The sequence below is a fragment of the Gorilla gorilla genome, chromosome 13, assembly GCF_029281585.2.
Source record: "Gorilla gorilla gorilla isolate KB3781 chromosome 13, NHGRI_mGorGor1-v2.1_pri, whole genome shotgun sequence".
NCBI lineage: Eukaryota > Metazoa > Chordata > Mammalia > Primates > Hominidae > Gorilla > Gorilla gorilla.
The window spans coordinates 66,960,303-66,975,950 of record NC_073237.2 but is presented as its reverse complement, the minus strand read 5'-3'; the positions used below and the strand labels follow the sequence as shown (position 1 = coordinate 66,975,950).

The window sequence follows — 15,648 nt, the reverse complement described above, 5'->3', positions numbered from 1 at the left end:
ACTTTTACAAAAAAAGCAGGAGAAAAATATGCCATTCTCTGTGACCTCAGGCAAGACATGCAACTTTATGTGCTCTTAATATAACATTTAGTAATTTGCTTTGGCTTCTAGCAAATGATAAAATTTCATTTTTCTTTAGAGAATTAGATATTCTGTGGGTGATTGTGTCTTCTAAGTGCCAAATTGTGGTGTTATTAACAAGTTTTTTTATATAGCTAAAATCTTCTCATACTGTGTCTGAATAAACTAATAGAAAATATCTATGGGGGTCACAGGAAGGGCTCTTCCTCGAAAGTCATTAACCTAAGGTTAGCTCTTAGAATCCCATTGAATTCTAAATGCATTTCCTAATTTTTAAATCTAGGAACAAAACTCTAATATTGCAGGTAATTTGCAGGTAATTAAATTCATTCTGAGAAATACATTTGTATGTGTGGGTTATATTGAAGGCATTTGAACAGAATACTAATAGCAAACTGTGGGGCGTTTTGCTGGTTACCCTGAGCACTGGCTGAACATTGGTCTATTTTAAATTACTCTGTGACTCATCTACAAAGCTCCAGATCATAAGTACAGCATTCAAATGGAGACACAAATGCCATAATATAGAGATCTGCCTCACTTCAATGACTACACCTCCTATCACAAAACCCTCTAATTTGAGATGTACCAAAAATAACATGGGTAGATACAAAGCCACAGATTAACAGTTTCCATAAATAAGATGACTTTGTCAAGGCTCAATTCTAAAATAAAAATTTCACATAATACTACGACTGTATTTTGATGTCAAGAAATTTTCAATCAATATTCTAGTGCCATAAAAAGAAATCTAAAATAGGCTCATCTCTAATTTTTATGATGATTAAGTATTACAGTAAAAAATTTTAAATCACTCCACTGTTGCACAGAAAAAGATGGGAAGAACTAGAAAATAATAATTTTAAGAAAGCAGGCTTCCATATATCCTAAGGAATATGGTTACAAAATAAGAAAGGATCTTCAGAGAAGATAGAGTAAGCCTTTGTACCCAAACAGAAGAAATCTAGTACAGCAGAGCAAATACTTATGAAAAATTAGAAGTAAATATACTTTTTTGTTTTTTGTTTTTGTTTTTTGAGATGGAGTCTTGCTTTGCTGCCCAGGCTGGAGTGCAGTGATGTGTGATCTCAGTTCACTGCAACTTCTGCCTCCTAGGCTCAAGCAATCCCCACACCTCAGCCTCTGAGTAGCTGGGATTACAGGCACGTGCCACCATGCCTGGCTAATTTTTGAATTTTTAGTAGAGGTGGGGTTTCAATATGTTGGCCAGGCTGGCCTTGAACTCCTGACCTCAAGTGATCCACCCGCCTCCGGCTTCCAAAGTGCTGGGATTACAGGCGTGAGCCACCAAGCCCGGCCCACAAATATACCCTTCAAACTACTTAATGCACTTTGTGATTATCTTCATTTAGTGTTCCCCCTTATCATCCCTGATACAGATGATTAGGAAACTATGAAAGACTTAGAATATAATCAGGAAGAGCAACACCATGGGGCAAGGCTGAAGTCAATAGGCTCAACTTAAACAGTGAGATAATCAAGCAGTATGACTTAGCACAAATCATTTAACCTCCTTAGGGCATAGTTTTCTCTTCTGCAAAATGAAATTAATCCCACTTGCCTCATAGATTGTTATGAGATTATCTCTGAAGTCCATTGTGTATGTTAAACCATGATGTGCTACAGACACATCAAATGTTTTGTGGGATCTTATTTAAAACAATGTTATTAAACTCTTTTTGCCAAAGGCATGAGACCTAATATCTTTTCTTCGTTAAAAGGGGAGATCTACAAGTGTTGGGAGCTGTTAAAGGCAGGAAAGCACTAAAAATCAGATTTTCTTCTTGTTGCAATCAGAAGGATGGAAAAAGAACTGAATCAGAAACGGCAGTTATTTAATATTTAATTTCTTTAACTTTATGCTTTGAATGGATCAAATCACCTTTGTTCCACCTGTAATAGGTATCCCACACTTTGGAAAACACCTTAGAGAATCCTTCCACTTCTAGAATTCTATGGTTCTTGTCACTAAATGATCTAGCCAAAGCCACAACTTCAACAACTGGGAAATTGGGCTCAAAGGATAAGATTCTTACTGTCTTTCAGCTTCCTAACCACTGAAACCCATAATCAGCTAAATTGCACATCATTCCTCAATTTTTAGAAAGTGACAGATTGGATACAAGTGTCAGACAGATCCCTCATGCAGATAATGACCTTGGGGAGCTAGGATTTCATTACAGATGGTTGGTAGTAGAAAACAAATTTTGAGTTGTTATCAAAATTAAACACCTACAGATGAATGATTACATCTATCAAGTGGCTAATCAGGAGAATCCTTTCTGTTGTTAATCATGTACAACACCAATGGACGCTTGATACTGAAGAGCTCTATAGACTCATCCACTTGGGTTACCTGTCAGGTAGACACATGCCTAGGTCTGAGTGTGCATGTCTTTACTTTTCAAGAAAATTAATTGGCAACACAAATGTGATCATGCCATCCTTCTGCTTAAATCTTTCAATGGCTTTTCACTGTCTGGGGGATAAAACCTAAAATCTCTGTAACATCACCTTCGAAGTCCCCATTGATCTTGTTCCTGCTCACTCCCTCTGCAGCCCTATTTTGTTCCACTCTTTAATTTGCTTTCTCAGCTCCAGCCATACTGACCTTTTATTTTTTCCAAACTGGGCCCGTTCATGCCATTTCGTCTGCTGTTAATTCTCTTACCCAACCCTACCAACCCCAACTATGCCGCTACTCATTCATTCATGTCTCAGATAAAACAGCACTTCCTAAGAAGAGTCTTCCCTGAACCCCTTAGATTAGATTAGATTCAGTTGCCACAAGCTTCTTTACTTCTTTTCCACTGACAATCATGGTTGAATTGCTGATTCACATCTTTCTACTCCACTGGCGCATAAGCTCGTTGAAGGCTGGGAGTGCATATATAGCTCCTCTGTTCCTGGCACATCCTAGTGTGTGGCACTAAGTAGATATTCACTATGCATTTGTTGAATGACTAAACAAATGAATGAATGAATAAATGATTTCAATCTGGTCCACAGCTAAGACCACAGGATCATTCAGAATAATTAAGATAATCTTAAGAGAGGATTTGGCATTATTTTTTTCAACCATCCTCTTTTTCTAAATATAAATTTTTTTTAGACAGGTTCTGGCCCTGTCACCCAGGCTGGAGTGCAGTGGTGTGATCTTGGCTCACTGCCTCTCTGGCTCAAGTGGTCCTCCCACCTCAGCATCTCAAGTAGCTGGGACCACAGGCATGCACCATCATGCCCAACTAACTTTTTTAATTTTTTTGTAGAGACAAAGTCTCACTGTATTGCCAGGGCTGATCTCAAACTCCTGGGCTCAAGTGATCCACCTGCCTCAGCCTCCCAAAGTCCTAGGATTACAGGTGGGAGCCACAGTGCCCAGCCTAAATGTGTATATTCTTGATATAGAATATACACTTTGTAGGAGTGGGGGAAGGGGTGACCCAGTCCTTCATCCAGCTGAGTGACCTTCCAGGATTGTTGGTATAGTTCTGTCATGAGGAATGCCACCCTCCTCAAAGCAGGGCCATCATAATATCCAACCTAGTGAGTTCAGATGAACCTCACATAAACTGGAGCACAGCAGGTCACTGATAAGAAGACATCTTCTGGCTCCCCATCTTGCCTTCTTTTAAGCAATAAAGTTTTTCTTGCTTTCATTTTGAAGGAAACTCCACAACTGCCTGCTCAGATAGCCACAGTGATGAAGAGAGGCAGTGGTGTGATCCACTTGGTGTAAACAGAGGCAACATGGTGTGGTGGAAAGAGCCCTGGACAAATATTCAGAAGAACTAGGTTCTGATTCTGATAACTCTGTCACTTATTTGTTGCGTGAACTTAAACACTGGGCTCTTTCTGGCTAAAATGTCCTGCCTGTGAAATAGAACAAATCCCTTGTCTATAGAGTTCCTGTAATCAGCAACTGAGATAATTTATTTTACTATTTTATTTAGGAGTTGCTGATACTTTAATTATGAGAGCAATTTGTAATCTGTAAAATACTAGGTAAATTATGGTAATTTTGCCACTGGTCCTTGAGAGCAGTTTTGTCTTCCTGAATTTCAATAGTATCTGTTATTAATAAAGTGAGATTTCCGTCCCTGCCATTTAATGGCTAGTAGAGAAAGCCTTGTTCTCACCAGGGTAATGAGAAAGAAGTTAAAAATTAGTTGTGATTGATTCATATTCAAGACATAATTGAGCATTGATTAGATATGATGCCTCTTTCCTGTTTTCATTTATTCTTCTATAGCATAAAAGTATCTTTTAATCAGGCAGCCAATACTATACTGTCTTACTGTTCACTGTAACAGAGCAAAAGCTTGACATAAATAATGAATACCTAAATCATAGGCCAGACAGGCTGCCGCCTACATGAAATGATTTTTGGGAAAACATAATTTCTATTTCTGCTTATGGATGTTCAAAAACTTATTAATGAAATACTGTCTTTATTTCCACAATTAGAGATGACACTGCAATTTAAATCTCCTGCAGTACTGTTAGGAGATTTATATAGTACTGTTAAGAACAGTACTATAGCAAATTCTTACCAAGAAGATGCAGATTATTAATTGAAGGTAATTTTTGATAAGCAAACTTGAGGAAAAGGGCATTAGACACATGCCATATGAAAAACAGAAAAATAAAATTAAAATATGTAAATCAATCTTTCGACTTTGTTGGTTTCTGAGAGAGTAAAATTGATTTATTTTTAAATGCCTTGCTTTTTAAATTATCACAGGTGGGATACCTTTTGTGAGAAAAATACAGAAATAACTCCTATCTAAAGTAAACCCTCATTATTTCCTCTTGAGCTCTGTATTTCTCAGAAATACTTGCTGAATAGGAGTTGGTTGACCTGCTTTTGACATTGTTTTTATTTGCAGACTGATAAATGAATCTTTGAGGGACCAGCTGTTGGTGACTATACAGAAGACTTTCACATACACTCGAACCCAAGCTCAGCATCTGTTCATCATCCTCATGGAGTGCATGAAGAAGAAGGAATTGGTAGGTAATTCCGCATGGGTGGCCAGCTGTCTCCACATTTTCAGTCATTTTCTTGAATCACACAACATTTTCTCAAATCATGCAACATTCTCTCTTTCTGGCCGAGCTTACAGCTCTCCTCAGGCTCCATTGGCTCCAGCAGCTTCCTCTCCTAAGTAACTAAGATACTGCTTTCACTGCCTTCGAGTTAATAAGGTGTGTGCAGCAGAGTTTTAGCATCATTTCCTTTTGGAGCTCATCCAAATGCTCTGACTGCCTCAACAAAATGAGTTGAAGTGATAAAATTGGTCCCTTCCTGGAGAACGCTTCAGCTTGATCTTCTTAGGTTTCGGATTTCATTTTGCTTGGAAGTCATGAACCACTGAGGTGCTTTGTGTCAAATAGCTTTAATGACAAAGGGTCCAGGCTGTTACACTAATCTGTACAGGTAGAAAACGGAGAAACATACTCAAGAAATCCTGGAGGAATCTAAAATCAGAGCAAAATGTGTTTCTAAAATCAGAGCAAAATGTCTTACAAATGTGGTATGATCAGAGACCCTGTTAGGGTGAACAAAATCATGTGATTTTGTTCTCTGCTTACTCAAACATTTAACAAGAACTTGCTATCTGCCAGGCAGGGAGCAAGATCTTTATGCATATAAACTCATATGACCTTTGCAACTGTCCTGATGAGAGAGGTACAGTTATTACCCTCATCTTACAGATGAGGAAACCCGGCTCATTTGATTAGTAAATGAGGAGCTAAGACTCAAAACCAGTGATGTTTAACCTCTGTATGGAGTATTTTTATTCAGAAAATGTCTCACTGAAGCCAATGCAGTGGATCACCCACTCTGGGTAGATGGCCCCAGGCCTCAGCCAGAGAGACTATTCTCAAAGGTCAGTTAAACCCAACTGCTGAGAGAGACAGCAAAATGTTTAGGAAAAAAAAAAGGAATTGATTAGAGTGGGCAAGACCCATCTCCAAAAAGCATCCACACAGCCTTTGTGAGAAATCTTTCAGCAGCTTCCAGGTTTGGGATGAGATGAGTGAAGATGAGAAGAATAGGACAATACCTAGGTACACAGTCTGGCTGCCCCATATGTAGAAGCCATCGAGCGGGTGGGGCACACGGTCATGGCTGCTGTCATTCCAGGAGAACTCTACTACGCACGAAGGTACCACCCACATGTGACATCCTCCCATCTCGGATGTCGTTAGCTCATGGTGTTGCAGCTCGAATACTTCCTCTATCCAGGGAGGCACTGAAGCCCTGAGCTTCTACATGCCACAGTAGGGATTATCTTCTGAGTACTGATGCTTTTCCAATGCTGAGGCCAATTCTAACTGAGAAACCTTACCAGAACTATACATTTCAGCAGTCCTGCAAATTTGCTAGAAAGGCAGCTAGGAGCAAAATTCTAGGAACCAGTGGGAAGTCATAAAACCAAATGAGGCTGAATGAACTTTTCTAGGTATTTCATGGGACTGTTTTTGCAGAATTCTGCCTAAATTTCATGTTGTTTAATCATGGTCTCTGCTGAAAAAGTTAACTGCATTTTATGCAAGTGATTTGTTATAAGAAATGTGAGGTATTCCTAGCTCCAGGCTCAGGAAATGAGTTCTTTTTTAAAAAAATTATTTTTTTAAATTATACTTTAAGTTCTGGGATACTTGTGTAGAACATGCAGGTTTGTTAAATAGGTATACATGTGCTGCACCAATCAACCCATCATCTACATTAGATATTTCTCCTAATGCTATCCCTCCCCTAGCCCCCCCACCCCCTGAGAGGCCCTGGTGTGCGATGTTACCCTCCCTGTGTCCATGTGTTCTTACTGTTCAGCTCCAGCTTATGAGTGAGAACATGTGGTATTTTGTTTTCTGTTCGTGTGTTAGTTTGCTGAGAATGATGGTTTCCAGCTTCATCCATGTCCCTGCAAAAGACATGAACTCATCCTTTTTTATGGCTGCACAGTATTCCATGGTGTATATGTGCCACAATTTCTTTATCCAGTCTATCATTGATGGGCATTTGGGTTGGTTCCAAGTCTTTGCTATCGTGAACAGTGCTGCAATAAAAATACTTGTGCAAGTGTCTTTATAGTAGAATGATTTATAATCCTTTGGGTACCTACCCAGTAATGGGATTGCTGGTTCAAATGGTATTTCTGGTTCTAGATCCTTGAGGAAATGCCACACTGTCTTCCAGAATGATTGAACTAATATACACTCCCACCAACAGTGTAAAAGTGTTTCTATTTCTCCACATCCTCTCCAGCACCTGTTGTTTCCTGACTTTTTAATGATTGCCATTCTAACTCGAGTGAGATGGTATCTCATTGTAGTTTTGATTTGCATTTCTCTAATGACCAGTGATGATGAGCTTATTTCCATATGTTTGTTAGCTGCATAAATGTCTTCTTTTGAGGATTGTCTATTCATATCCTTTGCCCACTTTTTGACGGGGTTGTTTGTTTTTTTCTTGTAAATGTGTTTAAGTTTTGTATAGATTCTGGATATTAGCCCTTTGTCAGATGGATAGATTGCAAAAATTTTATCTCATTCTGTAGGTTGTCTGTTCATTCTGATGATAGTTTCTTTTGCTATGCAGAAGCTCTTTAGTTTGATTAGATCCCATTTGTCAATTTTGGCTTGTGTTGCCATTGCTTTTGGTGTTTTAGTCATGAAGTCCTTGCCCATGCCTATGTCCTCAATGGTATTGCCTAGGTTTTCTTCTAGGGTTTTTATGGTTTTAGGTCTAACGTTTAAGTCTTTAATCCATCTTGAATTGATTTTTGTATAACGTGTAAGGAAGGGGTTCAGTTTCAGTTTTCTGCATATGGCTATCCAGTTTTCCCAACACCATTTATTAAATAGAGAATCCTTTCCCCATTGCTTGTTTTTGTCAGGTTTGTCAAAGATCAGATCGTTGTAGATTTGTGGCATTATTTCTGAGGCCTCTGTTCTTTTCCAGTGGTGTATATATCTGTTTTGGCACCACTACCATGCTGTTATGGTTACTGTAGCCTCCCAGTATAGTTTGAAGCCAGGTAGCGTGATGCCTCCAGCTTTGTTCTTTTTGCTTAGGATTGTCTTGGCTATGTGGGCTCTTTTTTGGTTCCATATAAAATTAAAAGTAGTTTTTCCTAATTCTGTGAAGAAAGTCAATGGTAGCTTGATGGGGATAGCATTAAATCTATAAATTACTTTGGGCAGTATGACCATTTTCACAATATTGATTCTTCCTATCCATGAGCATGGAATGTTTTTCCATTTGTTTGTGTCCTTTCTTATTTCCTTGAGTAGTGGTTTGTAGTTCTCCTTGAACAGGTCCTTCACATCCCTTGTAAGTTTGATTCCTAGGTATTTTATTCTCTTTGTAGCAATTGTGAATGGGAGTTCACTCATGATTTGGCTCTCTGTTTGTCTGTTATTGTTATATAGGGATGCTTGTGATTTTTGCACATTGATTTTGAATCCTGAGACTTTGCTGAAGTTGCTTATCAGCTTAAGGAGATTTTGGGCTGAGATGATGGGGTTTTCTAAATATACAATCATGTCATGTACAAACACAGACAATTTGACTTCCTCTCTTCCTATTTGAATACGCTTTATTTCTTTCTCTTGCCCAATTGCCCTGGCCAGAACTTCCAATACTATGTTGAATAGGAGTGGTGAGAGAGGGCATCCCTGTCTTATGCCAGTTCTCAAAGGGAATGCTTCCAGCTTTTGCACATTCAGTATAATATTGGCTGTGGGTTTGTCATAAATAGGTCTTATTATTTTGAGATACATTCTATCAATACCTAGTTTATTGAGAGTTTTTAGCATGAAGGGGTGTTAAATTTTATCAAAGCCCTTTTCTGCATCTATTGAGATAATCATGTGGTTTTTGTCATTGGTTCTGTTTATGTGTTGGATTATGTTTATTGATATGCATATGTTGAACCAGACCAGGGATGAAGCTGACTTTATCGTGGTGGATAAGCTTTCTGATGTGCTGCTGGATTTGATTTGCCAGTATTTTATTGAGGATTTTCTCACTGATGTTCATCAGGGATATTGGCCTGAAATTTTCCTTTTTTGTTGTTGTGTCTCTGCCAGGTTTTGGTATCAAGATGATGCTGGCTTCATAAAACGAGTTATAGAGGAGTCCCTCTTTTTCTGTTGTTTGGAATAGTTTCAGAAGGAATGGTACCAGCTCCTCTTTGTACCTCTGGTAGAATTTGGCTGTGAATTCATCTGGCCCTGGGCTTTTATTGGTTGGTAGGCTATTAATTACTGCCTCAATTTCAGAATTTGTTTTTGGTCTACTCAGGGATTCAACTTCTTCCTGGTTTAGTCTTGGGAGGGCGTATGTGTCCAGGAATTTATCCATTTCTTCTATATTTTCTAGTTTATTTGCGTAGATGTGTTTATAGTATTCTCTGATGGTAGTTTGTACTTCTGTGGGATCAGTGGTGATATCCCCTTTATCATTTTTATTGTGTCTGTTCGATTCTTCTCTCTTTTCTTCTTTATTAGTCTGTCTAGCAGTCTATTTTGTTGATCATTTCAGAAAACCACCTCCTGGACTCATTGATTTTTTGAAGTGTTTTTCGTGTCTCTATCTCCTTCAGTTCTGCTCTGATCTTAGTTATTTCTTGTCTTCTGCTAGCTTTTGAATTTGTTTGCTCTTGCTTCTCTGGTTCTTTTAATTGCGATGTTAGGGTGTCGATTTTAGATCTTTTCCACTTTCTCCTGTGGGCATTTAGTGCTACATATTTACCTCTAAACACTGCTTTAGCTGTGTCCCAGAGATTCTGGTACGTTGTGTCTTTGTTCTTACTGGTTTCAAAGAACTTGTTTATTTCTGCCTTAATTTCATTATTTACCCAGTAGTCGTTCAGGAGCAGGTTGTTCAGTTTCCATGTAGTTGTATGGTTTGAGTGAGTTCTTTAATCCTGAGTTCTAATTTGATTGCACTGTGGTCTGAGAGACTGTTGGTTTCCGTTCTTTTGAGTTTCCTGAGGAGTGTTTTATTTCCAATTATGTGGCCAATTTTAGAATAAGTGTGATGTGGTGCTGAGAAGAATGTACATTCTGTTGATTTGGGGTGGAAAGTTCTGTAGATGTCTATTAGGTCTGCTTGGTCCAGAGGTGAGTTCAAGTCCTGAATATCCTTGTTATTTTTTTATCTCATTGATCTGTCTAATATTGACAGTGGAGGTGTTAAAATCTCGCACTATTATTGTGTGGGAGTCTAAGTCTCTTTGTAGGTCTCTAAGAACTTGCTTTATGAATCTGGGTGCTCCTGTATTGGGTGCATGTATATTTAGGATAGTTAGCTTGTCTTGTTGCATTGATCCCTTTGCCATTATGTAATGCCCTTCTTTGTTTTTTTGGTCTTGGTTGGTTTAAAGTCTGTTTTATCAAAGATTAGGATTATAAACCCTGCTTTTTTGTTTTTTGTTTGTTTGTTTGTTTGTTTGTTTTTGTTTTGTTTTGTTTGCTTTCCATTTGCTTGGTAAATATTCCTCCATCCCTTTATTTTGAGCCTATGTGTGTCTTTGCACATGAGATAGGTCTCCAGAATACAGCATACCGATGGGTCTCAAAGTTTGTGTCTTTTAACTGGGGCATTTAGCCTGTTTACATTTAAGGTTAATGTTGCTATATGTGAATTTGATCCTGTTATTATGATGCTAGCTGGTTATTTTGCCCGTTAGTTGATGCAGTTTCTTCATGGTGTCAGTGGGTCTTTACAATTTGGTATGTTTTTGCAGTGGCTAGTACTGGTTTTTCCTTTCCATATTTAGCGCCTCCTTCAGGAGCTCTGGTGAGGCAGGACTGGTGGTGACAAAATCTCTCAGCATTTGCTTGTCTGTAAAAGATTTTATTTCTTCTTCACTTGTGAAGCTTAGTTTGGCTGGATATGAAATTCTGGGTTGAAAATTCTTTTCTTTAAGAATGTTGATGGCCAGGTGCGGTGGCTCACACCTGTAATCCCAGCACTTTGGGAGGCTGAGGCAGGCGGATCACCTGAGGTCAGGACTTCGAGACCAGCCTCAACACGAAGAAACCCCGTCTCTACTAAAAATACAAAATTAGCCGGGCGTGGTGGTGCATGCCTGTAATCCCAGCTACTCAGGAGGCTGAGACAGGAGAATTGCTTGAACCTGGGAGGCAGAGGTTGCAGTGAGCCGAGATCATGCCATTGCACTCCAGCCTGGGCAACAAGGGCGAAACTCCGTCTCCAAAAAAAAAAAAAAGAATGTTGAATATTGGCCCCCATTCTCTTCTGACTTGTAGGGTTTCTGCGGAGAGATCTGCTGTTAGTCTGATGGGCTTCCCTTTGTGGGTAACCTGACCTTTCTCTCTGGCTGCCCTTAACATTTTTTCCTTCATTTCAACCTTGGTGAATCTGACAGTTATGTGTCTTGTGGTTGCTCTTCTTGAGGAGTATCTTTGTGGTGTTCTCTGTATTTCCTAAATTTGAATGTTGGCCTGTGTGTTCTTAACAAGCAACAATTTATCTCCACATCCGGGCAAAAATAAGTTAGAAATTTTTAAATCAAAATTACAGTATAACTATAATTTCAAATTTTGAGGGACTACTTATGTACATGGACGGTACCAGATGCCTTGAAAATAAGGTAGACACAAAGTAGGCATTGTTTTCTCCTCTTGCAGAGACAAGGAAAGGAACTGAGGCTAAGAGAGGTGGGGAGATGTACAGAGCCAGGAAGAACCAAGCTAGGACTGTCTTGCTGCAGACCCCGTGTTTTCTACTCATTAGGCTCCATAGCATAGCACACAAAACAAGGAGGCATTGCATCATCGTAGAGTTTCTCTTTTCTCTTGTATCCTTCAAGTTTCTTTTGATTCCCCTTACAAACTATGTGGGGTATAATATTATGAGGCCAGTCTAACCATTGCCAAGTTTGGCTAAGCTATTTGGTTCTAGAGTTGATGTGACATCTTTCTCATCCCAGCACTTAACTGACTTACATAATAAAGTCTGCACTATGGATGGGCCTCTGGGTGCTGTGGCCTCGTGAAAAATATGCCTTGGGCCTGCAATTTCAAGCTAGGTGGGGCAGCCCCTCACGACATCTTCACACAGATACTGCTGTACTTTCTGCTCATTTCATATAGATCTTGAACTAATTCACTCCTCTGCTTACTCAAAACCTGTCCCCTTTAAAAAAGATAGGTCCTTCTAGAAATCAACCTGTAACCTAAGTTCTATCATTGTTTTCAGGTAAAGAATATAAATTAAAGAGATAAAGACTATCTACAACATATTCATTGGGGAACAGATGTCACAGATCAGATGTCTCTCTATTATCTTCCTCCTCAAGAGGGGTTTGGTCATAAAGAATATCAAGACCAGGAAAAGGGGACACAGGTGGCCATGCACACAGTGAGGCTGATTATGTGCATAGAAACCAAGAGCCTTATGTTCCAGAGGGCAGTGCCAGCTCCTTTTCTGCTGCTGCCTCCTGGAGCTCCTGTCTGTCCTCTGAGCTCCTGCAGAAGCCTTCCTCTATCGTCAATGCCAAACCACCAGCCCCAGACTGGGGCAGTACATTTGCTTTTGATACCCTGGAGTGTAGGAGGACCACTTAGACTTGGCATTGTAAGCCCCATGGTTGTGTGGCCCTAAACAAGTCATGGTGATGACAACACCAGCCCTGCTCCTAGTTCACCACCTTCTGCTTCCACACTGGTGAGTCCGTCCTATCATTCACTCTACTCCCCTGACAGCGGCCAGACCTCCTAGCGTCCAATCAGTTCATCTTTCCATCTCTTCCCAGTCACACCTGGGAATCATGCCTCCACTCAAAGCCTTGCTGCTCCAAAATCTAAGACTTTAAAATCTACTCCCCACTCCAAAGATAACTGCCCTACCTTCCCCCTCCCACCACTTCATTCATACTGAAACTGAACCTGGATGCCAAGCTTCTCTGTTCACGAGCCTGAGATCAAACGCCTCAAGCAATCTGTGTAAAAACATGTTCAAAATAATTTTCTTTACTTTGTGCCTGTTGAGAGTTTGCACTATGTCTTTCCACCCTCCCTGCTCCCATCTGGGTTCCCTCACCTGTCAATTACTCTATTCTATGTGCCTGATGCTTCTCATACCACTCCCAAAGCTGAGTCATTCAGTCTAATTCGATTAGGCTTTCAATAACACCAGCCAATCCTCGTATTTATCTCTAGTCAATAGGCTCTCCTATTCCCTACAATCATTGTTCTAAATCTTTTATATTCTTTCCAAGTTTCAAACTACAGCCACTTCCTCTTATTCTTTTTATATATGTTAAATACTAATCTTTTGTTGGTTGTGTTACAGATACATTTTCTCAGTTTAGGGCTTGTTTTTTCACTTTTTTTTTGATGTACTTTGATAAATAGAAATTCTCAAATTTAATGTACAGTCACACATTACTTAACAATGGGGATATATCCTGAGAAATGTGTCGTTAGGCTATTTCATTGTTGTATGAACATCATAGTGTATTTCTTTTCTTTTTTTTGAGACAGAGTCTTGCTCTGTCGCCCAGGATGGAGTGCAGTGGTGTGATGTTGGCTCACTGCAACCTCCACCTCCCAAGTTCAAGCAATTCTCCTGCCTCAGCCTCCCAAGTAGCTTTTGGGAGTGCCAGCCACCACACTCAGCTAATTTTTGTACTTTTAGTAGAGATGGGGTTTCACCATGTTGGCCAGGCTGGTCTTGAACTCCTGACCTCAGGTGATCCGCCCACCTTGGCCTGCCAAAGTGCTGAGAGTACAGGCATGAGCCACGACGCCCAGCCCATAGAGTGTATTTCTAAAAACCTAGACAACATAGCCTACTACACACCTAGGTTCTATGGTATAGCCTATTTGTCCCTAGGCTACAAATTTGAATGGCATATTACAGTTCTGAATACTGTAGGCAATTGTAACACAATGGTAGGTATTTGTGTATCTAAACATATCTAAAGATAAAAAGATACAATAAAAATACAATATTATAATCTTATGGCACCACTGTCACATACACAATACATCATTGACTGAAACGTCATTATGCAGCCTATGACTGCAGTTAAATGTATCAGCCTTTTTTATGTTTTGTGCTTTTTTCCTCATGTTTAATAAACTCTTCTTTACCCAAATATCAAAAAGATATTCTTCTATATATTCTACTAAAATGTGTCTAGTTTCACCTTCAACATTAAATCTGTAACCCATCCATAACTGATTTTTTTTTGTGTATGATATGAAGTGGAGATCCATGTGGATGACTAGCTGACCTTGCGTCATTTATTTAATGGTCCATCCTTATGTTGCATAATGCCAGCTGTTTCATAAAGCAGGTTTCCACCTATACATGAGCCTTTCTGGCTTCCCTACTTGTCTAGTCCTTCCCTGGTGCCCTACTTTTCTAATCAGTGTAACTTTATAATAAGCCCTGATGTATGATAGGGCAAGTCACACTCCTTGTGACACTTCTCCAGAGTTGCCAACTATTTTAGCCCTTTGCTCTTATAGATAAATTTTAAACTCAGCCTTTCAGGTTGCATGTACATGTGTATGCACACACACACACACACACACACATATACACATTGTTGAGATGTGGATTGAAACTGCATTGAAATTAAAGATTCATTCTCCTCATGCTCAACAGAAGACTCCTCCTTAAAGGAAATCAAAGGTCATAAATGTAAGCTCCTCTACTTTCTTCTCCTTTATCCCAGTGTGACTATATCTTGAGCCATGCCTTTTTTTTCTATGTAGTATCAGAGGAAGTAGTGCCCCTCTTCTTCTCTACAGTCATTCTCTAAACAGGCAACACATCCCATCACTTTGCATTTCCTCCATAATTTTTTCTCTAGAAAATGTACATTTCTTGAACAGTAACTCTATTACTCCCTCTGCGTTGGGTTCTACTTCTCTCTTTTCTACCTTCCTAAAATTTCAATGACATTGTACTTTTCTGCTAGTCCTCCAACTTTTCTGTTTCTCCTCCTCTTTTCCTTACGTTTCTCATTACTTTCATCCATAATGTGGACATTACCTGAAACTTCTTTTTTCTCAGTCTTTTTGTTCTTTGTGTCATTTTTTGAAGAAGTAATTTTAAGTCTCCTATCATGGGAGATTGTGTCAAAATCTCTTTAAAATTATGTCAAATTTTTGCTTTATGTATTTTGAGATGATGTTGTTAGGCTTATAAGTTTTTAGACTAGCTATATTTCCTGGTGAAATATTTTTCTATCATTATTCAGAGACTTTGTTTATTCCTGACAATGCTTTGTCTTGCATTTCAGTTCATCTGATATTAATCCACTTACATCAACTTCTTTTAGTTCATACTTTCCCAATATAGGAAATTTTCATGCTTTTTCTCCTTTTATTTTCAGCTTTTCTGCACCCTATATGTTAGATGAGTTTCTTAAAAATTATATATAGCTTTTGTTTTTAATATCATATTAGATGCTCTATTTTTAGTGGTAAATTAGTCTAATTGCATGTATTCTGTGCTAATTACCCTGAATACATTTTAAATTTCATTCA

The 15,648-nt window shown here is 39.0% G+C and overlaps 1 protein-coding gene across 21 annotated transcripts in view; it reads left to right on the top strand.

Moving 5' to 3' along the window:
- TRPM3 (transient receptor potential cation channel subfamily M member 3) overlaps window positions 1-15,648 on the top strand; it is a 903,328-nt gene that overhangs the window by 682,449 nt on the left and 205,231 nt on the right. For all 21 annotated transcript variants that reach the window (XM_055350775.2, XM_055350774.2, XM_055350777.2 and 18 more), the window contains one exon: window positions 4,992-5,115. In XM_055350775.2, the coding sequence (XP_055206750.1) occupies window positions 4,992-5,115 (124 nt within the window). The remainder of the gene's footprint in view (window positions 1-4,991; window positions 5,116-15,648) is intronic.